Source organism: Sus scrofa, chromosome 4 (genome assembly GCF_000003025.6).
Source record: "Sus scrofa isolate TJ Tabasco breed Duroc chromosome 4, Sscrofa11.1, whole genome shotgun sequence".
In the NCBI taxonomy this organism is placed as follows: domain Eukaryota; kingdom Metazoa; phylum Chordata; class Mammalia; order Artiodactyla; family Suidae; genus Sus; species Sus scrofa.
In genome coordinates, this window is record NC_010446.5 from 97668131 (window position 1) to 97695388 (window position 27258).

General features: G+C 42.5%; 1 protein-coding gene across 2 annotated transcripts in view; it reads right to left on the reverse strand.

Annotated features, from left to right (window-relative positions):
• TUFT1 (tuftelin 1) overlaps window positions 1-27258 on the reverse strand; it is a 55838-nt gene that overhangs the window by 19314 nt on the left and 9266 nt on the right. The window contains exons 2-5 of one of the 2 annotated variants that reach the window (XM_021089859.1): window positions 7935-8009; window positions 7435-7536; window positions 1958-2044; window positions 1022-1111 (exon numbers count right to left, since the gene is read on the reverse strand). In XM_021089859.1, coding sequence (XP_020945518.1) covers window positions 1022-1111; window positions 1958-2044; window positions 7435-7536; window positions 7935-8009 — 354 coding nt within the window. The remainder of the gene's footprint in view (window positions 1-1021; window positions 1112-1957; window positions 2045-7434; window positions 7537-7934; window positions 8010-27258) is intronic. The other variant, XM_021089860.1, reaches the window with a different exon arrangement.

The following is a 27258-nucleotide window of genomic DNA, read 5'->3' on the forward strand; positions in this document are numbered from 1 at the left end:
AACATTTTTATCCTCATTTTTTTTTTTGGCTGTATCTGCAGCATGCTTAAATTCCAGGGCCTTAGACCAAACCCACAACACAGCAGTGACCAGAGCCACAGCAGTGTCAATGCCAGATTCTTAATCCACTAAGCTACCAGGGAACTCCCATCCTCAATGTTTTAAAGAACTGAGAAGCTGGAGTTCCCATTGTGGCTCAGCAGGTTAGGAACCCAACTAGTATCCATGAAGATGTGGGTTTGATCCCTGGCCTCGCTCAGTGGGTTATGGATCTGTTAACTGTAAGCTGTGGTGTAGGTCGCAGACAAGGCTGCAACCTGAGTTGCTGTGGCTGTGCCTGTGGCTGTGGCCAGCAGCTGCAGCTCTGATTCAATCCCTGGCCTGGGAACTTCCATATGCTGCAGGTGTGGCCCTAAAAGGCAAAAAACAAAAAACCAAAAAACTGAAGAGTCGGATCCATCTCAAGAAGCATTCTCTAATCGATTCAGTCTAACAAACATTCACTGATGACCTTGTGCATCCCACACACTGGGCTCAGGGGAGGGGGGCAGGGGTCAGAGGATGAACTGTAACCCGGAGGAGCTTCCCATCCCAGGTGAGCAAGAGCTATAGACACAGATGGTAACAGACAAGGACCAAGATTTCTGATGTGTAAGTATCAGCAGCCTAAACAAGATTGGCTTATGAGATGTCCGGATTTATAGGTGGTTGTCTGCTTTATAAGACCTTGTATCACAAGAAGATTGATCACAGAATCCTTATAGATAAAAGGTTTTGCCCATAACTTAAAGATAATTTTATTTATATAAATTCAATTTTTGTACATGTTTAAGGAACAGGTGTGCTCGTATATAGGCTAATAAGTGTAAATACACGGCTGTGAATGCTCAGAGAAGCCAGCATCAACTGTGTTCTCATCTTTGCTGGCAGTGGTATTAGATTTGGTACCCACTGCATGACTGGAGCCTGACACAACCCCACCTCCTCAGTGGAGACCCAACCATGGACCATGTCCTATTACCTGTATCTCCTGTTGATGGAGAGAAGCTCCTGGATCCTTGTCGAGCTTGCTACTTATATCCTCCCGGAGCTTCTGCAGGGAATTCCTGGCCTGGGAGGAGAGGGCAAGAGGCTTTAGCTTTGGGAGAGCGAGCACCACCTTTGTACCCATGCCCGACCCATAAGTCTATGAGTCAGGGACTGTTCTAAGCACTGGCTGGGGCTGCAGCCCAGTCCTTCCTACACAAACAACAAAATAATAAAGCCCTGGCCCTGGTGGATCTAACATTCTAACTGGGGAGACACAGAACCCAAAAGACAAATAAGTAAAACCCGTAGGATGTTATATGGTGACAGGTGTCAAGGAGAAACATAACCAGGGTGAAGGTTAGGAAAACTGGGGAAGCAAGGCTGGCAATTTCGGATGGAATGACTGAGGGACAGTGCTAGGTGCATGGTGCTTAAAAAGTATTTGTTAATTAATGGATTGGTTGATTCATGGAGGGTCAGAAATGATATTTCCACATGAGGAGACATGATGGTGCTTTGGAGATATGAAAGGAGCAGACGGGAGAAAATCAGAACCTGTAGGGAGTTCCGATCATGGCTCAGTGGTTAACAAACCTGACCAGCATCCATGAGGACGCAGGTTCGATCCCTGGCCTCGCTCAGTGGGTTAAGGATCCCGCATTGCCATGAGCTGTGGGACAGGTGGCAGACGCAGCTCGGATCCTGCATTGCTATGGCTCTGGCGTAGGCTGGCGGCTACAGCTCTGATTCCACCCCTAGCCTGGGAACCTCCATATGTCATGGGTGCAGCCCTCAAAAGACAAAAAAAAAAAAAAGAAAAAAGAAAAACCAAACCAAAACAAAAGAACCTATAAAAGAAGGAAGCCAAAAACTGTGAGATTCAGAGAATTGATTTAGGTCATTTCCACAAAGGGGAAGGGGTGCCCACCTCCTGGATATATTGGACCTCACTCTTCAGCTGGTTAATATTCTTCTCATGGATCATCTTGTCTCCAGACCTCCCCTTTAAGTACACCTGAAATAAGGAAAACAACACTAATGAAGAAACCCCCAGTTACATCACCTCCACACAGGCAGCCTCATACACTGAGGTGGGAGGGTAAATTGTCACCACCTTTCTAGGTAACAATTTCATGATTCTGATCAGAAGACTTAAACTACATTTACTCTTTGACCTATCAAATCTACGTCTAGAAATGTATTCTAATGAAATAAGTTCAGCTAAACTAGCATAAATACTCACATACACATATGTAAATTTATGGAAAGAGGGTTGTAAAAAGGGATTTACACATTTTTCTCTGTACACCATGCCCGAGTTTTTTACAACTGAGAAAGTATTTCTTTATTACTTGTATTATAAAGCACATACAGGAGTTCTGGCTGTGGTACAATGGGATTGGCGAAGTCTCTGCAGCACCAGGACACAAGTTTAACCCCAGGTCTGGCACATGGGTTAAAGGATCCCATGCTGCCGCAGCTGTGGCATAAGTCACAACTGTGGCTCAGATCCTAGACTGGGAAGTTCCATATGCTGCAGGGTGGCCAAAAAAGAAAGAAAGAAAGAAAAAAAGCCATATACATATATGTTTGATATAATATTGTCTATGGCTGCAAAAATGGAAATAGACAAAATGCCCAACAATGGGGGATTAAAGAAATTATGGTATGTGCATAATAGCAGACTATGCAACTATGCAGCCATTTATGGATACAGAAGATACTACAGAGCACCATGAAGCGGGGGACAGTTAAGTAATTATAGAATAGAGTATATAATACAACTTTTATTTTATTTTATTTTATTTTTGCTTTTTAGGGCCACATCCACGGCACATGGAAGTTCTCAGGCTAGGGGTTAAATTGGAGCTACAGCTGCCGGCCTGCACCACAGCTGCAGCAACATGGGATCCAAGCTGTGTCTGCAACCCACACCACAGCTCACGGCAACGCCGGATCCTTAACCCATTGAGCAAGGCCAGGGATCATACCGGCAACCTCATGGGTACTAGTCGGATTTGTTTCCGCTGCGCCAAAATGGGAATTCCCTATGACACAATTTTTTAAAAATACAAATATATAGGAAAATGTCTGAGAGGATATGCAATAAAGTGTTAACAAGGATTACACTGACTGAATTACGGGGTAGTTTTACTGTCTTCATGGGCCATGCAATGACTTTGAGTAAGAAAAAGAAATTAATTAAAGGCATCTAGATTGGAAAGGGAAGGGTAAAATTATTTTTAGATGACATGATTGTGTGTATAGAATATCCTAAGGAATCCACTAAAAAACTATTAGAACAAACACACTAATTCAGCAAGGCTGTAGGATACACTATCGATATACAAAAATAGTTGTATTTCTATACACTGGCAATGAACAACCCAAAAATGAAATTTAAAAAATTCTATTTACAATAGCAACAAAAAGGAAAAGAAAATCTAGAAATTTAATGAAGTTCAAAATTTGAATTGTGAAAATTATAGAACACAACAGAAACAAGAAATTACAGAATAAGAAATAAAGGAAGACCTAAAAAAGTTTGGAAAATTAATACTGTTAAGATGGCAATACTCTCCAAACTGAACTAAGAGTTCAACACAATTCCTATTAAAATCCAAGCTGGCTTCTTGGCAGAAACTAACAAACTAAAATTCATATGGAACGCAAAGAACCCTGAATAGCTAAAAATATCTTGAAAAAGAACAAAATTACTAAAAACCTACAGTAATCAAGGCAGTGTAGGATGGACATGTAGATCAATGGAATATAAGTGAGAATCCTGAAATAACATTATAAGAAAAATGTGGAGTTCCTGTTGTGGCTTGGCAGAAATGCATCTGACTGGGAACCATGAGGACGAAGGTCAATCCTTGGCCTCACTCAGAGGGTTAAGGATCTGGCGTTGCCATGAGCTGCAGTGTAGGTCTCAGACATGGCTTGGATCTGGCGACATTACTGTGGCTGTGGTGCAGGCCAGCAGCTGTAGCTCTGATTGGACCCCTTGCCTGGGAACCTCCATATGCTGTGGGTGTGGCCCTAAAAAGACCAAAAAAAAAAAAAAAAAAAAAAAAGAATTTAATTGATTTTTGACAGGAGTATCAAGACAATTCAATGGGGAAAGAAAATCTTTTCAACAAATGATGTTGGTAAAAATGGACATCCACGTGCTAAAGAATGAAGTCAAACCCCCTTCCTCACATTGCACATGAAAATTAACCCAAATTTGTCACAGACTTACTCATAAGAGTTAAAACCATAACTCTTTGAAGAAAGTATAGGAATCTTTGTGATTTTGGGTTAGGCAAAGCCTTCTTAGATACACCGAAACACAAGTGACATAAGAAAAATACATATAAATTGGATTTCACCAAATTAAAAACTTTTGTTTTAAAGAACATCATCAAAGAGTTCTCACCATGGTGCAATGGGTTAAGAACCCAACTAGTATCCATGAGGATGTGGGTTCAATCCCTGGCCTCACTCAGTGTGTTAAGGATCCGGCATTGCCACAAGCTATGGTGTAGGTCCCAGATGCAGCTTGGATCTAGCATTGCTGTAGCTGTGGCGTAAGCCAGCAGCTGCAGCTCCTATTCGACCCCTAGCCTGGGAACTTCCATATGCCACAGGTGCAGCCCTAAGAAAAAAGAAAAAAAGAATACAACCGTAGTGGCTCAGGTCGCTGCGGAGGTACAGGTTCCATTCCCAGGTGGGTGCAGTGGGTTAAAGGATTCCATGTTGCGGCAACATAGCTTGCAGCTGTGACTCAGATTCAATCCCTAGCCTGGGAACTTCCATATGCCTCGGTGTGGCGATAAAATTTTTAAAAAATTAAATTAGAAAAAAAAAAAAAAAGGGGGAGTTCCCGTCGTGGCGCAGTGGTTAACGAATCCGACTAGGAACCATGAGGTTGTGGGTTCGGTCCCTGCCCTTGCTCAGTGGGTTAACGATCCAGCGTTGCTGTGAGCTGTGGTGTAGGTTGCAGATGCGGCTCGGATCCCGCGTTGCTGTGGCTCTGGCGTAGGCTAGTGGCTACAGCTCCGATTCAACCCCTGGCCTGGGAACCTCCATATGCCGCGGGAGCGGCCCAAAGAAATAGCAAAAAGACAAAAAAAAAAAAAAAAAAAAAAGGAACATCATCAAGAAAGCAAAAAAAGAAAAACCCATAGAATGGAAAAAAATTTTAATTTTTCCAAATCATATATCTGATAAGTGTATAGTATCCAGAATATATAAAAGAACCCTTACATCTCAACAATCGAAACACAATTGAACTAAAAAAAAAAAAAAAAAAAAAAAAACACAAGTGAATTTTTAAATGAGTAAAAGATTTGAATAAATATTTCTCCAAAGATATGTAAAAGGACAATAAGCATATGAAAAGATGTTGTTACGGAGATGCCAGTTACGACCACAGCAAGATACCATTTCACATCACTAGGGTGGCTGTAATCAAAAAGAAGGACAAGGACAAAAACAAGTGTTAGTGAGGATGTACAGAAATTGGAACGCTCATACACTGCTGTTGGGAATGTAAAATGGAGCAGATGCTTTGGAAAAAGAGTCTGGTAGTTCCTCCAAAGATAAATATAGAATTACCACATGACCTAGCAATTTCACTACTGCTAGGTATATACCAAGAGAATTGAAAGCATATGTTCACCCGAAAACTTGAACATGAATATTCATAGCGGCATTATTCACAAAAGCAAGAACATGGAAACAATCCAAATGTTCATCGGCTGATGAATGGGTAAGAAGATGTGATACATTCATTCAAGGGAATATGACTCAGCCATTAAAAGCAATGCGTACTGATATACACAGCATGGCTGAACCCTGAAAATACTGTGCTAAGTGAAAGAAGCCACATATAAAGGCCACATGTTGTATGATTCCATTCATATGAAATGTCTAGAGGGGGCAAACCCACAGATACAGAAGGTAGACTGGTGGTTGCCAGGAGCCACAAGCAGTGCCTGGAAACATTCTGAAATTAGTGGTGATGGCGGCACAACTCTGTGAATATACTAAAATCTAGTGCATTGTACACTTCAGCTGAGTCAACTGCATGGTATGTGACATATCTCAAAAAGCTGGTTTTTGGGGTTTTTTTTGCCATTTCTTGGGCCACTCCTGCAGCATATGGAGGTTCCCAGGTTAGGGGTCTAATCGGAGCTCTAGCCGCCGGCCTACACCACAGCCACAGCAATGCCACATCCAAGCCGAGTCTGCAACCTACACCACAGCTCACGGCAATGCCAGATCCTTAACCCACTGAGCAAGGCCAGGGATCGAACCCACAACCTCATGGTTCCTAGTGGGATACGTTAACCACTGCACCACAACAGGAACTCCATCAAAAAGCTGTTTTTAAAAAAGAAATAAGGCGTTGCTGTGGCTCTGGTGTAGGCCGGCGGCTACAGCTCCGATTGGACCCCTAGCCTGGGAACCTCCATATGCCACGGGAGCGGCCCAAGAAATAGCAAAAAGACAAAAAAAAAAAAAAAAAAAAAAAAGGAGTTCCCGTCGTGGCGCAGTGGTTAACGAATCCGACTAGGAACCATGAGGTTGCGGGTTCGATCCCTGGCCTTGCTCAGTGGGTTGACGATCCGGCATTTCCGTGAGCTGTGGTGTAGGTTGCAGATGCGGCTCGGATCCCGCGTTGCTGTGGCTCTGGCGTAGGCTAGTGGCTACAGCTCCGATTGGACCCCTAGCCTGGGAACCTCCATATGCCACGGGAGCGGCCCTAGAAAAGGCAAAAAAAAAAAAAAGACCAAAAAAAAAATTTTTTTAAATAAGAAAAACTGTTTTGATTTAAAAAAATAAATTCCATAAACTCACTTCCCATCTGTCTCCACAACTTCCAGCAGCTAAACAAGGACAGTGGATAAGCACCTAGAAAAATCATCACATCCATCCTCTTGCCTGGGGCCAGGCTGCACCAAAGTCACTACAGACTGCCTGTGGTCTCCTGGTGTTAATTAAGATCTTTCCAGGAAGTTCCCGTCGTAGCTCAGCGATAACAAACCTGACTAGGATCCATGGGGACTCGGGTTCAATCCCTGGCTTTGCTCAGTGGGTCAAGGATCTGGCGTTGCCAAGAGCTGCGGTGTAAGTCACAGATGTAGCTTGGATCCTGCGTCGCTGTGGCTGTGACATAGGCTGGCAGCTGTTGCTCCAATTGGACCCCTAGGCTGGGAACTTCTATATGCCATGGGTGTGGCCCTAAAAAGCAAAAATAAAATAAAATCTTTGCAGGAGAAGATGGTCGGGAACTAGCAGTGCCCATCTGGTTCTTCCTAGTCAAACCTCAGGCTCCCTTTGGCAAAGTTAGCCATTCCCTCTCCTGTGTCTGTAGGGAGAAAAAGAGGAAGAGTGGAGGTACACTGGAAAGCTTACCTTAATGATCTCTTCGTGTCCATCGTTGGACTCCACCAGTTCTGAGGCCAGAGAATGCCCAGTTGAGCGGCCAGACACCATGGCATACGTCTTCCTGCCCGCCTGCCAGACAGAGAGAGAACAGTGGCTTAGAAACCATGTGACAAACACAGAACTCCTGCCCCTCAACCACTGCAGAAGTGCTTCTCAAAAGACTTGAAAGGTTAGTCGGATTTTCCCCTCCAAAAATCCATTTCAGAACCTCTACTGGAAGCCACGCAGTAGCAAGAACACAGGACGGGGAAAATTAGTCGAAACTGCAGGTTAGTTTTCATTTTAGTGGGGGTCTCCCCAGCCCCCAAAGCAGTGCACAATGCTGAGGTCAGCTGGGTGTGTCTGCAAGGAGATGCTCCAGGGCAGCAGCAGAGATGGCTCCAGCCAGCACTGGGACACGGGGTCAGCAGCAAGGAAGGAGAACTGGCTGAGAGAAGGAGGCCCCGCCCCACCAGAAACCTCAATACCTTCTGAGCTATTCGTTCAAGTTCATCTCCTGTCAGTTCACTCTGGAGAGTCAGCCTGAGAATATCCACGCTGCCCTAATAATGACAATGACAGCAACAATAACCTCTTACCTTTACAGTCTACTATCAGCACAGGTGCACTTCTGCCAGCCCTGCAGAGTGGGCCATTTCATAGACAAGAAAAGCTGAGGTCTGGAGAGCTGACATCAGCTTGCCCAGACTCAGGTCACTTATGGGTGATATAAAGATGTTTCCATGGACGCTGATAGCATTCCTTACACCTCACAGAGACCCCACAGTACACTCCAGAGGGGCTACCCCGGCCCCCAGATTACAGCAGGCACATGGCATGCACTCCCCTTTCCCCAACCCTGGAGAGGGCATCCCTGGATTGGTCATCCCCAATCCAGAATTTCTGCACCTGACAGCCAACCAGGAAGTTACTGATACACTTTACAAGACTAGGATATCTTTTCTGAACCAAGTCACAGGAAGGTACCTGAATCCAAACCTCTATTTCACTGAGCCACACAGAAAGTATCCAAATGAAAGCAGACAAGGCAATAGGGATCAGCCTATTTCAAAGGAAGAAACTGATTTTCATAACTCAAAGAAAGTTTAAAAAACACGCTATGGGGGAAAATAGAAAACCTGAGGGGAAAAAACTTCTGATAAGAGGGAGAAGTAAGGGGCTGGAGATTTGGGGAGATAATAGCATTGACAGAAGATCGGCAAGAAGGGGTGGACCAAACCCTGCCAATAACCTGTGTTATATATACAGGTAGACAAGAGGCTTAGCCACTCTGGGCCTCTAGATCTCACTGAAAAAATACAGGGTTGAACTCAGTATCTCTAAAACTCCTTCCAGCTTTGAGATTATGACAGCATAAAAGAAGAGTATATGCCTCTCCCTGCCAATGGAGGGAAGATGGGTGCTGTCAAGGTGAAAGTGACCTTGAAGTCATCTGGTCATACTCTGCCTTGTGGTCCAAAAGTATAAATGCCATCCTAGTCTTTTTTTTTTTTTTTTGCTATTTCTTGGGCCGCTCCCGCAGCATATGGAGGTTCCCAGGCTAGGGGTTGAATCGGAGCTGTAGCCACCAGCCTACGCCAGAGCCACAGCAACGCGGGATCCGAGCCGCATCTGCAACCTACACCACAGCTCATGGCAACGCCGGATCGTTAACCCACTGAGCAAGGGCAGGGACCGAACCCGCAACCTCATGGTTCCTAGTCGGATTTGTTAACCACTGCGCCACGATGGGAACTCCGCCATCCTAGTCTTAACAGGCTTAAAATGTCTGGAAGAGTGGCATAATGGGAATGGCAGCATCGTGGGAGCACCGGACACAGGTTCAATTTCCGGCCCCGTATAGTGGGTCAAGGATTGCCACAGCTGCAGCTTAGGTTGAAACTGCAGCTTGGATCAGATCCCTGGCCTGGAAACTACATATGCCTCAGAGTGGCCAAAAATAAATTAAATAAATAAATAGATAAATAAAATGTCTGGAGTTCCCAGACTCGGTGGGCTTAGTGGGTTAAGAACAGGACACAGTGTCCATGAGGATATGGGTTCAATCTCCAGCCTCACTCAGTGGGTTGAGGATCTGGCATTGCCACACACTGTGGCAAAAGTCAGATGTGGCTCGAATCCAGTGTTGCTGTGACTATACGGTAGGCCTGTAGCTGCAGCTCCAATTTAACCCCTAGCCCAGGAACTTCCATATGCCACAGGTGCAGCATAAAAAGAAAAAGGAGTTCCCGTCGTGGCGCAGTGGTTAACAAATCCGACTAGGAACCATGAGGTTGCGGGTTCGATCCCTGCCCTTGCTCAGTGGGTTAACGATCCAGCGTTGCTGTGAGCTGTGGTGTAGGTTGCAGATGCGGCTCGGGTCCCGAGTTGCTGTGGCTGTGGCTCTGGCGTAGGCTGACAGCTACAGCTCCAATTTGACCCCTAGCCTGGGAACCTCCATATGCCGCAGGAGCGGCCCAAGAAATAGCAAAAAGACAAAAAAAAAAAAAAAAGAAAAAAGAAAAAAGAAAATGGAGTTCCGTTGTGGCTCAGCGGTTAACAGATCCGATTAGGAACCATGAGGTTGTGGGTTCGATCCTTGGCCTCACTCAGTGGGTTAAGGATCCAGCGTTGCCATGAGCTGTGGTGTAGGTCCCCGATGTGGCTCAGATCCTGCGTTGCTGTGGTGTAGGCTGGTGGCTACAGCTCCGATGGGACCCCTAGCCTGGGAACCTCCATTATGCTGCAGGTGCGGCCCTAGAAAAGACAAAAAGACAAAAAAAAAAAAAAAAAAAAAAAAAAAGAAAGAAAGAAAGAAAAGAAAAAGGAAAAAAAATTATAATGTCTGTTGAAAGAAAGAAGGAAGAGGAGTTCCCTTGTGGTGCAGGAGGTTAAGGATCCAGTGTTGTCACTACAGTGGCTTGGGTCGCTGCTGTGGCATGGGTTCAATTCCTGCCCAGGAATTTCCATGTGATGTGGGTATGGCCAAAAAAAAAAAAGAAAGAAGGAAGGAAGAAAGAATGGACTCTGCCCAGGAAGTTGGGTGAAACTTTTCTGGGCAGGCAGTAGTCCTTGCTACACAAGAAAGAGTAAGTTGGTGGAGAAATAATCAGTCTCTATACTCAGACAGTTAACTCTCAGTGTTCTCGCTGTACAATGGGAACACTCATCCAGCTGAGGGCTTTCTGGTTGAACAGTAACTGAAAATCTGCCACATACGAGGGAGGTACTCAAATATTAGCCTCCTCCCACCTCTTCAAATGAACCAAAATTTAAGAAAGACAGAAGACACTCCCACATGGCCCTTAAACCTTCCCAATCCTGGGAGGGATTGGGAATACTAGTTTTTCAAAAACACTTAATTCCTATCAAATAAAAGGCAGACCCTTAGTGTAGCATTTGTCTCTCCGTAGTCTGACTCAACTCATGTCTCCTCCTACTGCTCTTCATTGGCCCCCAACCAGTACGTCCCATGCTTTCCCACTTCAGTAACTTTGCTCTCATTATTTCCTTTGCCTTCAATGTTCTTTCTCCCAGTTTTCACCAGGGCTTCTGCAAGTTGCTCAAGAGCTTGCACGCAATTGCCACATCTTCCATGACACTTCGCTAAATCCTGTGGGAAACACATACTCCCCTCCCTGAGCTCCCTTAGCACCACAGGGCCTTTGGTGGAACATGCCTCTTACTTATTTGTGATCTACGAGGAATTGCCCTTTCTGTTAACTCTTTGCAGGAGGCTATCTGCCACAGCCCCTAACAAAGGTAGGTATTTTCTGTGCACATAGTGAGTGTTCCATGACATCTGGGTCAAGAGAACATCACAAAAGAAAGGAGTTCCCTTGTGGCACAAGATCAGGATCCAGCATTGTCACTGCAGCAGCTCAGGTTGCGGCTGTGACATGGGTTTGACCCAGGCCCAGGAACTCCCATATGCCATTGGCATGGCCAAAAATAAAAGAAGAACTGATTTCAAAATAGCCAGAGTGGCTGCTGACTCTTTTTCTCTAGGACAAAGGTATGCACTTTGATTAAAAGACAATCTCCTCATACCTGGAGGCAGTTGGGATAAGCTGGTGTATCCCTCAGCCAGAACAAAGGTGTTACTAGCCAAGGAAGATCATTAAGTGTAGTTTATTTCATGGCTTTCTAATTAGAAGAGCATAGCGAGAACTAGGCTGGATTTGGGCCTGGAGATGTTATTGCCTCCATTCACGTGATCAGTCTCAGTTGGAGAGAAGAAAGAGAGTTGAAGAAGTAAATAAGGAACTAATAACTGAAATTTTCCCAAATTTGCCACAAGACATAAACCTGCAGATTCAAGGAGCTGAGCAAACACCAAATAAGATAAACCCAAAATTCATCCAAAGATATATTGTAATTAAACTTCTCATAACTGAACACAAAGACAAAATCTTGAAAGCAACCAGAGAAAAATGACACCTTACCTGTAAGGGGCAAACACTTTGTTTTTTTTGTTTTTTTTTTTTTGCCTTTTTGCCATTTTCTTGGGCTGCTCTCGCGGCATATGGAGTTCCCAGGCTAGGGGTCCAATCGGAGCTATAGCCACTGGCCTACGCCAGAGCCACAGCAACGCAGGATCCGAGCCGCGTCTGCAACCTACACCACAGCTCACGGCAACACCGGATCGTTAACCCACTGAGCAAGGGCAGGGACCGAACCCGCAACCTCATGGTTCCTGGTCGGATTCGTTAACCACTGCACCACGACGGGAACTCCGAGGCAAACACTTTGAATAACAACAGACTTCTCATCAGAAACCATAAATGCCAGAAGGAAATAGCACACTATTTTTCAAGTGCTGAAAAAAAAAAAAAAAACTTCTCGATGAATAATCTTCCCAGGAAAAATATCCTTCAGAAATGAGGGGGCAATCAAGACATTCTCAAGTAAAGGAAAGCTGAAGACTTTCTTACCAGTAGACTTACACTAAGAGAATGGCTTTGAAATTTCTCTAAATAGAAAGGAAATAATGAAAAGGGAACCTTGGAACAACTGGAAAGACAGACACAACGCAGAAAGCAAAAATATGGGTAAATGTAATAGGCTTTACCTCTCCTAATTTCTAAATTATGTTTGATGATTGAAACTAAAAATTATAACACTGTCTGATGTGATTCTAAATCCATATACAGGAGATATTTAAATTAATTATAAATGGAAGAGGGTAAAGGAATGTAAAGGAAGGTAAGGTTTCCACATCTCACTCAAACTGGTAATACCTAGAGCAACCACTATAAAGTCTATACAAAGAGATAGTACTCAAAAACACTATAAGTGAATCAAAATGGAATCCTAAAAAATATTCAAGTCACCCAGAGAAAAGCAGGAAAAGTAGAAGAAAGAAATGAAAAACAGAGAGAACAAACAGCAAACAAAAATGAAATGGCAGACTTACCATGCCAGTAATTATATTAAAAGCACATGGTCTGGGAGTTCCCGTCGTGGCGCAGCAGAAACAAATCCGACTAGGAACCATGAGGTTTCAGGTTTGATCCCTGGCCTCACTCAGTGGGTTAAGGATCTGGTGTTGCCATGAGCTGTGGTGTAGGTAGCAGATGTGGCTTGGATCTGACGTTGCTGTGGCTGTGGCATAGGTCAGTGGCTACAGCTCAATTAGACCCCTAGCCTGGGAACCTCCATATGCCACGGGTGGGCCCTAAAAAGACAAAGAGACAAAAAAAAAATGTACATGGTCTGAATACACCAGTTAAAAAAACAGATTGGTAGAATGGCTTTTTTTTTTTAATGATTCATTATATGCTGCTTATAAGAAACATACATTAAATATAAAAATACAGGCAGATTGAAACAAAAGAATGGTAAAAGGTATATCATATAAATTTTAATCAAAGGAAAGCAAGAGTGCTATATTAATATCAGATAAAGTCAACTTCAGAGCAAAGAGAATTACCAGAGATAGAGAAAGGCATTATATAATGTAAAAGGGTCAATCCACAAAGAAGACATAGCAAGCCCAAATGTATATGCACCAAGCAACAAAGCTGCAAAATATGTGAAACAAAAACTGATAGAACTGAAAGGAGAAATACACAAATCCACAATTATAGTTGGAGACTTCAATATCTACCTCTCAACAATTGATTGAACAATTAAGAAAAAAATCAGCAAATATATGAAAGAACTTAACTTCATCAACCAGCAAGATACAAACAACATTTATAGAATACTCCTTCCAACTGTGGCAGAATACACATCTTTTCATGCACTTATGGAACATATACTAAGACAGACCATAATCTGGACCATTAAACAAACCTTGACAAATGTGAAAGAACTGAAATCATCCAGAGCATGTTATCTGACCACAATGGAATCAAACAAGAAATAAATAACGGAAGGATAAGAGGAATACTTACAAACACTAGGAAACTAAACAACATACCTCTAAATAATCCTTGGGTCAAAAGGGCACTCTTAGGGAAATTTTTTAGTCACTAAACTGAATAAAAATGAGAAAACAGGAGTTCTCATCATGGCTCAGTGGTTAATGAATCCGACTAGGAACCATGAGGTTGCGGGTTCGATCCCTGCCCTTGCTCAGTGGGTTAAGGATCCAGTTTGCTGTGAGCTGTGGAGTAGGTCGCAGACATGGCTCAGATCCCGCGTTGCTGTGGTTCTGGCATAGGCCATCAGCTACAGCTCCAATTAAACCCCTAGCCTGAGAACCTCCATATGCTGTAGGTACAGCCCTAAAAAAAGCAAAAAGACAAAAAAAAAGAAAGAAAGAAAACAAAATGTCAAACTTTGTTTGTAAGACATAGCTAGAGTAGTTCTGAGAGGGAAGTTCATAGCACTAAATGCATACATTAAAGAAAAAGAAAGTCTCAAATCAATAATTTAAAAAAATCAGTAAGTACATAAAAGAACTTAACAACATTATTAACCAGCAAGATATAATGAACATTTATAGAATACTCCCACTACAAGAATTTAGAAAAAGAACTAAACACAAAGCAAGCAGGAAGAAGGGATTAATAAAGATAAGAGCATAAATACATAAACTTTAACAGAGAAAAACCAATGAAACAAAGAGCTGGTTCTTTGAAAAGATCAATGGAACTAATTAATAGCAAGACTGACAAAGAATAGGAGACATAAATACCAATATTGGGAATGAAACAAGATATTTCTACAGATCCTATAGGTATTAAAAGTGTAAGGTGGAGTTCCCATCATGGCTCAGTGGTTAACGAATCTGACTAGGAACCATGACGTTGCGGGTTTGATCCTTGGCCTTGCTCAGTGGGTTAAGGGTCCGGCATTGCCATGAGCTGTGGTGTAGGTCGTGAGCAAAAAAAAAAAAAAAAAGTATAGTTGATTTACGACATTGTGTTAATTTCTGCTGGACAGCAAAGTGATTCATATATATATATATGTACTTTTTAATATTCTTTTCCATTAGAGTTTATCACACACAGGATATTGAATATAGGTCCCAGTGCAATACAGTGGGACCTTGTTGTTTATCCATCCTGCACATAACAGGTTGCATCTGCTAATCCCAAACTTCCGATCCTTCCCTGCCTCACCCCCACCCCCTGACAACCACAAGTCTGTTCTGCAAGTCTGAGTTATCTAGAACATAAATTTGACAATACAGACAAAATGAACCAAATTGTTCAAAAAATACAAACTGTCAGAGTTCATCTAATATGACATAGGTAATATTAATAGCCTTATTACTATTAAAGAAATTAAAGTTCTAATTTAAAAACTCTCTAAGAAGAAATATCTAGGCCCAGATGGCTCCACTGAAGAATTCCATCAAATATTTTGAAAATTAGCACCAATTCTATTTCTTTCTTTTTTTTCTTTTCTTTGTCTTTTTGTCTTTTTGCCATTTCTTGGGCCGCACCCACAGCATATGGAGGTTCCCAGGCTAGGGGTCCGAGCCATGTCTGCGACCTACTCTATAGCTCACGGCAATGCTGGATCCTTAACCCACTGAGCAAGGCCAGGGATCGGATCTGCAACCTCATGGTTCCTAGTCGGATTCGTTAACCACTGCGCCACGATGGGAACTCCACCAATTCTATTTCTACATAATCTCATTCAGAAAATAAAAGAAGAGGGAACACTTATCAATTCATTTTATGAAGCTACTCTTACTGTGGCACCACTGTGGCACCAAAACCAGACAAAAACAGTTTTAAAAAGGAGAAAAACGACATCCAATATCTTCCATGAATACAGAGATTTTATTCCTCAACTTTTTTTTTTTTTTTTTTTTTTTGCTTTTTAGGGCCACACCCACAGCATATGGAAGTTCCCAGGCTAGGGGTTGAATCAACCTATGCCACAGGCACAGCAATGTGAGATCCGAGCCGTGTCTGTGACCTATACCACAGCTCACAGCAACCACGGGATCTCTGACCCACTGAACAAGGCCAGGGATTGAACCTTCATCTTCATGGATATTAGTAGGATTTGTTTCTACTGCATCACAATAGGAACTCTCCCCCTAACATTTTGTTAGAATGTTAGAATGTGGGTAAAGGCATGGAAAGATATGTCACTTAATAAGATATATAAGTGGTAAATAAGCATATAAAAAGATGTTCAACATTATTAATTATTAGAGAAATGCACTAAGATACAGTGAGAGACCACCACACACCTATCAGAATGGCTAAAACAAAAACTACAACACCAAATGCTGTCAAGAATTCAGGAAAATTGGATCACTCACACAACGCTAGTGGAAATATAAAGTGACACAGCCACTCTAAAAAGCAGGTTGCAGTTTCTTCAAAAACTAAACATACAACTACTATATGAACCAGCAACAGAAATCCTGGGCATTTAACCCAAAGAAAAGAAAACTCACATTCACATAAAAAGCATATACTCATGTTCAGAGCAGCTTTATTTGTAATACCCCAAAACTAGAAAGAACACAGATGCCCTCAATAGCTGAATGTTTAAACAAATTGTGGTATGGCCATATCATGGAATACTTACTATTCAGCAATAAAAAGGAAAAAAATTATTGATGCATGCATATCAATTTCCAAAGAATTATGTTAAATGAAAGAAGTCAATTACAAAAGGTTACATGCTATATGAGTCCATTTATATAACATTCTTGAAATGACAAAATTATAGAAACAGAGAATAGATTAGGGGTTGCCAGGAGTTAAGAAGAAAATGGGGGCAGGAAGGAAGAAAGTATGGCTCTAAAAGGGCAAAAAAGTATGGCTCTAAAAATAAGTATCTTTGTGGTGATGGAAATATTCTGTATCTTGCCTATGTCAGTGTCACTATCCCGGTTGCGACAGTGTGCTATGGTTTTGCCAGATGTTACCATTGAGGAATGCTGAGAGTACAGAGATTTCTATTATTTCCTATAACTGCATGCAAATCTACAACTGCCTTTTTCAAAAAGTAATAAATACTTCTGGAGACAAAAATTAAAGAATATATAATGAAGAAAATAAATAGCCACTATCAGAGTTCCCACTGTGGCTCAGTGGTAACAAACCTGACTAGTATCCATGAGGACGTGGGTTTGATCCCTGGCCTTGCTCAGTGGGTTAGGGATCTGGCATTGCCAGAAGCTGTGGTGTAGGTGGTAGACGCAGCTCAGATCTTCTTTTGCTGTGGCTATGGTGTAGGCCAGCAGCTACATCTCCAATTGGACCCCTAGCTTGGGAACTTCCACATGCCCCAAGTGCAGCCCTAAAAATCAAAAAATAAAAAAAATAATAAAAAATAAAATAGCCACTATCAAAATGTTAGCATAATCCTTATAATTTTTCTATGCACATTTTTGAAAGGCATACTACTACATAGTTATATACTTACTTTTTTCCCTTTAATATTTCATCATTAATTTCCATCACATTAAACATTCTTCAAAATTGGCTTTTAATGGCCCCTGGTACTCCATGAAAAGATCAGACTAGTTTATTTAACCTAAATCCCTTCATCCCAGTGTAGGTTAGGTTACTGTCAACTTTTTTTTTGTCTTTTGAGGGCCGCACCCACAACATATGGAGGTTCCCAGGATAGGGGTCTAATCGGAGCAACAGCTGAGCCACCAGAGCCACAGCAATGCCAGATCCGAGCCGCATCTGCGTACTACTCCACAGCTCACGGCAACACCAGATCCTTAACCCACTGAGCAAGGCTAGGGATCGAACCTGAAACCTCTTGGTTCCCAGTCATATTTGTTTCTGCTGCGCCACAATGGGAACTCCTATTTCTTATATATATTTTTTTATTTTAGAAAATACATTTTGGAGTTCCCGTTGTGGAACAAACCTAGTATCCATGAGGATGTGGGTTCGATCCATGGCCTCACTCAGTGGGTTAAGGATCCAGCATTGCCATGAACTGCGGTGTAGCTCACAGATGTGGCTCAGATCTGGCATTGCTGTGGTTGTGGCGTAGGCTAGCAGCTGCAGCTCTGATTCAACCCCTGGCCTGAAAACTTTCATGTGCTGCAGCTGTAGCCCTAAAAAGCAAAACTCATATATATATATTATTTTTTTTTTGATAGAATGATGATACACAACAGTACCTAGATTACCATCAGACTTATTGCTTGGTCCAATACCCCTCAGGCCCGACTTGACTTTCTCTCTTCTTTGTGAAAAAAGAATAGCATTTGGAACAGTTAGATCTTAGCTCAAACACTGGCTCCAGCTTTCATTTGTTGTATATACTAATCTTGTTCTCCCTCAGCCTTAGTTTTATTAGTTGGTAAGATGAAAAATACAACATTTAAGGGAGATCACATTGACTAATACACACAGACATGTTCTATATGCTTATAAGTTAAAGTAAATATACCTTGTCATGGAAAAAGAGGCCTGTGAACTCCTACTTCACACTATATATAAACATTAATTCCAGGTGGATTGCAGATGTAAATGTGAAAAGCAAAACCATAAAGGTTTTAAAGGAGAACATCTTTATGACCTTGGCAAAGGCAAAATTTTTCTTAAACATGGCACAAAAAAATTCTCCCCATAAAAAATCGATAAATTGGACTATATTAAAACTTCAAACTTTTGATCATCAAAGACACCACTGAGAGAGAGAATGACAACCCACAGATCAGAAGATATTCACTCCATGACTCTCTGACAAAGAATATTCAGAAGACATCAAGAATGCCGTGGCTCAGTGGTTAACGAATCCGACTAGGAACCATGAGGTTGTGGGTTCAAATCCCTGGCCTTGCTCAGTGGGTTAAGGATCCGGTGTTGCCATGAGCTGTGGTGTAGGTTGCAGACACGGCTTGGATCCCACGTTGCTGTGGCCCTGGTGTAGGCCAGCGACTACAGCTCCGGTTAAACCCCTAGCCTGGGAATCTCCATATGCCGCAGGTGCGGCCCTAGAAAAGGCAAAAAGACAAAAAAAAAAAAGTCTACAAAACAAAAAGACTAAAAAGAAAGTGGTGTGCCGGACTGAATCCTGAATCAGAAAAACGACATTAGTAGAAAAACTGGTGAAATCCAAATGATACAGTAGTATTAAATTCTTGGAGTTCCCGCTGTTGCTCAGTGGTTAACAAACCCGACTAGTAGCCACGAGGATGTGGGTTTGATCCCTCACCTCGCTCAGTGGGTTAAGGATCCAGCACTGCCATGAGCTGTGGTGTAGGTCGAAGATGTGGCTATGGTATAGGCCGGCAGCTGCAGCTCTAATTTGACCCCTAGCCTGGGAACCTCCATATGCCGAAGGTGTGGTCCTAAAAAGCAAAGACAAAACCAAAAAAAGTACCATGCTTATATAAGATGCTAACATTGGGGGAAATTGGGTGAAGACTATATGAGAATTCTCTGTATCATCTTTGTAACTTTTCTGTAAATCTAAAAGTATTTCAAAATAAAAAGTACATTTAGGAGTTCCCGTTGTGGCACAGGGTTAACAAATCCGACTAGGAACCATGAGATTGTGAGTTCCATCCCTGGCCTTGCTCAGTGGGTTAAGGATCCAGCGTGAGCTGTGGTATTGGTCACAGACGAGGCTTGAATTCTGCATTGCTCTGGTTGTGGTGTAGGGCGGCAGCTGAAGCTGATTTGACCCTTCGCCTGGGAACCTCCATATGCTATAGGTGCGGCCCTAAAAAGCAAAAAAAAAAAAAAAAAAAAAAAAAAAAGTACATTTAAAGAAAGAAAGAGGAAAGAGGAAACATAAGAGGGAGAAAGAGTGGCACGCAACAGAAAAATAGGCAAAAGACCTCAATAGATACCTAAAAGGATTTCCAAATGGCCAATAAACACATGAAAAGGGTTCCACCTCATTAGTCATCATCATCAAAGAACTAGAAACTAAAACCACAAGGCTATACCACAAAATACTCATGAGAATGACTAAAAAAAAAAAAACAAAAAATACCAAGTGTTGGGGGCTGTGGAACAATCAGAACTCTCATACACTGTTGGTGGTTTGTTCATTACCAGAATCATTTTGGAAGCATCAACCAAAGATAAAAACATGCATACCCTATAACATAACAATTCCACCCCTGGTTATCTACTCAATAGAAATGCATACATACTTTTCCCCATTAAAAAAACATATACCAGAAGTTCCTGCTGTGGCTCAGTGGGTTAAGAACCCAACATAGTGTTGGTGAGGATGCAGGTTTGATTGAGGCCCTGCTCAGTGGATTAAGGATCCAGAGTTGCCATAAGCTGCAGTGTAGGTCACAGATGTAGCTGAAATCTGGTGTTGCTGTGGCTGTGGCCTGAAACTTCCATGTGCCACAGGTGCGGCTGTAAAAATAAAAAATATATTTAAAAATTTTTAAATAAATAACATATACTAGAATGTTCATAGCAAAATTTTTTTTTTTTGCCTTTTTTTTTTTTTTTTTTGCTTTTTAGGGCCGAACATGTGGCATAGGGAAGTTCGCAGGCTAGGGGTCGAATCCAAGATCCAGTTGCCAGCCATAGCAACAAAGGATCTGAGTTACATCTTTGGCCTATACCACAGCTAACGGCAATGCCAGCCACAGCAACAAAGGATCTGAGTTACATCTTTGGCCTATACCACAGCTAACGGCAATGCCAGATCCTTAACCCACCAAGTGAGGCCAGGGATCAAACCCTAATCTTCATGGAATTAGTTGGGTTCATTACTGCTGAGTCATGACAGGAATTCCCCATAGTAACGTTTTTCATAGTAGCCAAAAACTTGAAATTACCCAAATGTTCATTGAGTAGAATGGGTAAATTAATTGTGATACAGTCATACAACAGAACATTGCACAACAACGAAAAAGAATGAACCACTGTACATGCAACATCGATAAACTTCACAGAAATGTTAAGCAAAAGAATTCAGACAGAGGAATTCCCTTGAGCACAGTGGGTTAAGGATCTCATGTTGTCACTACGACAGCTTGGGTTGCTGCTGTGGCTTGGGGTTCAATCCCTGGCCCAGGAACTTTCACAGGCCACTGGCGAGGCCAAACGAACAAACAAAACCCACACAATTCAGACAGAAAAGTATACTATCTGGTCCCACCTACACAAAAAGTATAAAAACAAGCAAAACTAATACATGCTTTAGAAGTCAGGAATTGTTACCCTTGAGGGGTGGAGGATAGGTGATGGCTAGAAGGGGAGGAGAGGGATTCTGTGATACTGGTAATGATGCTCCCTGATCTAGGTGATGGTTAGAGGAGCATGTCCTGTTTGTGAATATTACTTGACTGTATATTTATGATATATGTACTTTTATGTACGTGTATTATTGCTTTACATAAATATATGCATTTCTTAATAAGGAAAAATTTTAAACTCTAAACAGATACCAATGGAAAACTAATAACCCTCTTTGCCCTAATAAAGCTTTTCTTCTTAAAGTCTAAAGTAAATAAGTAAGTAAAACTCCTTATCATAGTATTAAAGTCCCCTCATGATCAGACCTATCACTGTCTATATCACATAATGTCTTGACTCCTACCAGCGACCCATGTGCATCCTACACTCACTACCCCACGCTTTCCTGATCCAATTTGAGGAAGGCATCCAAATCCAAATCTCTATATCTGTCAACGGGTCTCCAAGTGCAATACTCACAACCACCTCCCCATAGATGCATATGCTGTTTTCTTCTGCAGAGGTAGCCTCCTCCTTGCCGCCGTGGAGAATTCTTGCTCAGCCTTGAAGGCTCAGCTCTAAGGGTCCTATCCCAGCACTCCCCAGTTAGAGCCTGCCTCTGCACCCACTGCATCCTACGTATCCTACACTATTACACTGGCCATAGCCTTCGTAAATACCTATGCATTCATTCATCTCCCCAATAAAATCATAAGCTCCTCAAAGACCTGGATGGCTTATTTAGCACAGTGCCTTGTTTAGAGTAAGCACATCAAAGAATGTATATTATGCAAACTCCAGGTAATGCGGTCTGGGATTTTCCCCAATTTCCTTTCTTTCCAGAAGATAGGACTCTTTATTTGAGAGAAGTGGTATGGAATACGGAAAAAAGCAGGCACGAAAAAGGGAAAAACAAGAAAACCATGAGCTAAGACTAAAAAAGGCAACTCCAACAAGAAATATAAATGGCTAATAGATATACGAAAGATGCTCGACTTTACCAGTAATCAGAAAAATGCAAATTAAAACAATGAGGTATTGGAGTTCCCGTCGTGGCACAGTGGTTAACGAATCTGACTAGGAACCATGAAGTTGCAGGTTCGATCCCTGGCCTTGCTCATTGGGTTAAAGATCCGGCGTTGCCGTGAGCTGTGGTGTAGGTTGCAGACGCAGCTCAGATCCGCGTTGCTGTGGCTCTGGCGTAGGTCGGTGGCTACAGCTCTGATTCGACCCCTAGGCTGGGAACCCCCATATGCAGTGGGAGCGGCCCTAAAAAAGGCAAAAAGACAAAAACAACAACAACAACAACAAAAAATGAGGTATCACTTGGGGGGGAATTTCAATAAACTTAGGTTTAAGAAGTATAAGATAAGACATGTAAAAGTATGCTCACAGCAGCACTGCTTGCAATGGCAAAATACTGCAACAATCCACAGGGGAAACAATCCAAATGGTGTGCAAGAAAAGGGATGGATAAACTCCAGCATATTAGCACAATGAACTACAATTCAGCTGTGAAAACAAATGAATTAGAGCTACATGCATCGACATGAAGGAATCTCAAAATTCATGCCATGCAAAAAAGTAAGAGTATGGAGTTTCCGTTGTGGCTCAGCATGTTATGAACCCGACTAGTATCCACAAGGATGTGGGTTAGATCCCTGGCCTCACTCAAGGAGTTAAGGATCCAGCGTTGCCTCAAGCTACAGCGTAGGTTGCAGACACACCCTGGATCCCAAGTTGCTGTGGCTGAGGTGTAGGCCAGCGGCTGCTGCTCTGATTCGACCCCTAGCCCAGGAACTTCCATGTGCCACACCTGCGGCCCTTAAAAAAAAAAAAAAAAAAAAAGTAGAACACAGGTGAAACACAGGTGATACCATGTATATAAGGTTCAAAACTGTATTGCCAAGCTAAGCAATATATTACCTGGGTGTGTAGTAAAAGTAAAATAAAAGGCAAGAAAATAAACACAGAATTCAAGACAATGAAAATAAATTCTGTGGAGGAAGCAGAGGAGTTATAATCTAGAAGGGACCCCAGCAGGCTTGAAAAGTATTGGTAATCTGTTTCTTAAGCTGGTTGTTCAGTACATAGGTGCCCATTTTATTGCTATGCTTTAAAACTTCCCATATATACAAGTCTCCTTTCTTGCTTTTCAATAAAGCGATTGTGTTTCTTTCCTGCAGAAATATCGTTTTTAGACCAAGTAAATGGCAAATTTTACAGATATTGATAACATCTAGGGTTGGTAAGGATGCAGGGAGAAAGACGAATCTCACATGTCATATCATTGGAGAGAGTGTAAGTTTATAAAAGTATTTTTAAAAATTAATTTGGCAATATAAAGAGTTTGCATACTTTATAAATCCTTTGACCCAATAATTTTACTTTTATGGATATGCTCTGTGAAAATCCATGCGCATTTGCCCAAAGATATGTGCATAAAAATGTTGACTGCAATACTATTTACAGTAGTTAAAAACCTGGGAATAGCATAAATACTTTCAAGTCAATGAGTGCATTAAGTATGGTAACATCTGTATATGAAATCTATACTCCATATGATCCAACAATTCCACTCCTGGGCATCTATCTGAAGAAAACTATAATTCAAAAAGATATGTGCACCCCAAGGTTCATTGCAGCATTGTTTACAATAGCCAAGACATAGAAGCAACCTAAATGTCCATTGACAGGGGACTGGATAATGAAAATGTGGTACATATACACAATGGAATATTACTTAGCCATAAAAAAGAATGAAATAATGCCATCTGGAGCAACATGGATGCATCAAGAGATTATCACACAAAGTGAGGTCAGAGAAAGACAAATAGGAGTTCCCGCCACGGCTCAGTGGTTAACAAATCCAACTAGGAACTATGAGGTTGTGGGTTCAATCCCTGGCCTTGCTCAGTGGGTTAAGGATCTGGCATTGCCGTGAGCTGTGGTGTAGGTTGCAGAAGCAGTTCGGATCCCACGTTGCTGTGGCTCTGGCGTAGGCCGGCGGCTACAGCTCTGATTTGCCCCCTAGCCTGGGAACCTCCAGATGCTGCGGGAAGCGGCCCAAGAAATGGCAAAAAAAAAAGACAAAAAAAAAAAAAAAAAGAGAGAGAAAGACAAATATTATGTCACTTATATTTGGAATCTAAAAAAAAGGTAATAAAATGAACTTATTTACAAAATGGAAACAGACTCACAGGCTTTGAAAACAAACATATGGTTACCAAAGGGGAAAGGGGAGAGACGGGGAAGGACCGGGAGCTAGAGATGGCATATGTACACTGTAATATATGGAATGGATGGTCAACAGGGACCTGCTATATAGCACAGGGAAATGTACTCAGTAATCTGTGATAATCTATACAGGAGAGTGGATATGTGTCTAAGTATATAACCAAATCTTTTTTTTTTTTTTTTGCTTTTTAGGGCTGCACCAGTGGCATACAGAGGTTCCCAGGCTAGGGTGGAATGGGAGCTAGCTGCCAGCCTACACCACAGCCATAGCAACAGATATCTGAGTAGCATCTGCGACCTACACCACAGCTCACAGCAATGCCATATCCTAACCCACTGAGCAAGGCCAGGGATGGAACCTACATCCTCATGGATACTAGTCGGATTCAATTTCCGCTTCGTCACAACAGGAACTCCCTAAATCATTTTGCTGTACAGCAGAAATTAACACGACATTGCAAATCAACGATACTTCAATAAAAAAATTTTTTTTAAATAGGGGTTCCTGTCGTGGCTTAGCGGTAATGAACCTGACTAGTATCCATGAGGACGTGGGGTCAATCCCTGGCCTTGCTCAGTGGGTTAAGGATATGGTGTTGCCATGAGCTGTGGTGTAGGTCACAGACATGGTTCGGATCCCTCATTGCTGTGGCCATGGTGTGGACCAGCAGCTAAAGCTCCGACTGGACCCGAGCCTGGGAACTTCTATATACAGCCCTAAAAAGACAAAAAAAAAATTTTTTTTTAAATAAAAAATAAGGAGTTTCTGATGTGGCACAGTGGGTCAAGGAACTGGCTTTGCTACAGGTATGGTATAGGTCACAGTTCTGGCTCAGATTCGATTCCTGGTCCCAGGACTTCCATATGCCCCAGGGGCGGCCCCCCAAAAAGAGAACAATAAAAATTATTTTAATTTTTTTTTTGTTTGTTTTTAGGGCCATCCCTGCAGCACACGGAATTTCCTAGGCTAGCAGTCGAATCAGAGTTACAGCTGCCAGCCTATGCCACAGCCACACAGGATCCCTGACCTTCTGAACAAGGCCAGGGATTGAACCCGCAACCTCATGGATACTAGCTGGATTCATTTCCACTGCACCACAATGGGAACACCTTAAAATTTTAAAATAAGTAAAGTAAAAAAATATTTTTAAAGAAATACTACACTGCTGATAAATAAACCTCTACAAATTAACAGGAAGAGATTCCAAGATATATTAAGTAGAAAAAAGTAAGTCACAAATTAATTCATAAAATATGACTTCTTGTTTATTTAAGTGCATCTATATATATGTTCATAGTATTAGGTAACTGCCAACTCCTAAGTAAAGCAGTTACCACCTGCTGAGCCCTACTGGGCCCTATTCTAACTGCTTTATATGCATTAACTTATTTAATCTCAATGACACAACTATATGGTAAATACAAATCCCCATTTCATAGATAAGAAAACTGAGGCACAGAAGTTAAGCATCTTGCCCAAAGTCATATAACTAGTCAGGAGCAGAGCCACAATTCAAACGTAGGCCTGTGGCTCCAGAGTCCGTGCTCCTAACCACTATGCCCCGCTGGCATTTCTTGCAAGAAGGCACACGGAAAAGCCCTGAATTCATACACAAAAGGCTAGAGAAGGGCAGGGAAGTAAAGGGACTTTTCAGCCCATATAAACTTTTGCAACAAAGATGTATTTGTGTGATATTCCTACAATAAAATATATAAATAAATAGAAGGAAAGAAAAAGCACTAAGTTTTTTTAGTCAGAGGTGGGGTCTGAGTCTGAATGAGACCTACTGATTCTTGAGCAAATCACTTTATCTCGCTGGGCAGTTTTCCATCTGCAAAATGGGGAAGATAATACCTAATAATACAGTTTAGGTAGGGTAGGTAAAAAATGTGTAGGAACAGTGTGAGAGTGCTTTGCAAACCTTAAATCACTTCACAAAGGTGAAGCAGCATTAACTTTCCCAAGGAAGTCTAGAAAGACTGCAAGGAAGGAAGATGGGTGAGACAAACTGTCTAATAACTGTGAATAAATCCTCTCTGTCACCTCATCCTCCAAAACCAGAGGATTCACTCTCTAAGGCCACAGAAGACCTCACCCCCCACCCCCAACCCACAGCCGAGGAGGGAAACCCAGCCCATCTCTACTTGGTGCCACCGAAGGACCTCGGGGCTGTGAGCAGGCTCCAGGAAGCTGTAGGAACAGCCCCAAATGTCTAGCAGGGGGGTCCCCACCGGGGACTTACGGAAAGGCGAGCTAGGAGGGAGAACCATCTTCTCTGGGAACAAAGGAAAAGAGCTAATCGCAAGGGGAGCAGCTTCTAACCTCATAAACACTCTTGGGGAGAAGCCCAGCCACCTTCAAATTATAGGCAGCCTCTCCACTCGGTTCAAACAAATCTCAGCTGTGACTCACTCCTCAGCGCAGGGAGGGGGTAAACACATAGCTGAGGGCCTAGAGATCAAGACGCTGAGAAGCGATAGGAAGATAAACAGGGAGGCCCCAGAGGTTCTCACACCACAGGCTCCTGTGAATGGGGAGAGACCTATGGGAAAATGTTTCCCCAGGTCCCACTCCCCAGCTTGCTCTGGCGGGACCACGAGGACTAGACAGCAGATAAGGGTCAAGGGCCTTTCTAGAAGGAAGTAAGGGAAGTGGAGTTTGCCCCACCCCACCCCCGCTAAAACCAACATCCTTAGTTTATCCTCACCCTATAATTCACTCCTTCATCACCTGTCCTTCAGTTCTGCTCCCTCTCCCACCTGGAACGTACATGGTCTCTCACACTGCTGCAGCAGTGGCCACCTCAACTTTCCCCTTCTGAGAAATGGGAATAACCATCCCCCTGAAACAATGGTTCCCAACAGGCCAGGACGACAAAAGCCTCAATAAAGTCAAAGAAGCCAGGTGCAGTGGTTGGGGGCTGACCCTCGCTTGGCTGAGATTCCTAGCCCGCTCAGCCCTTGATCCCCCACT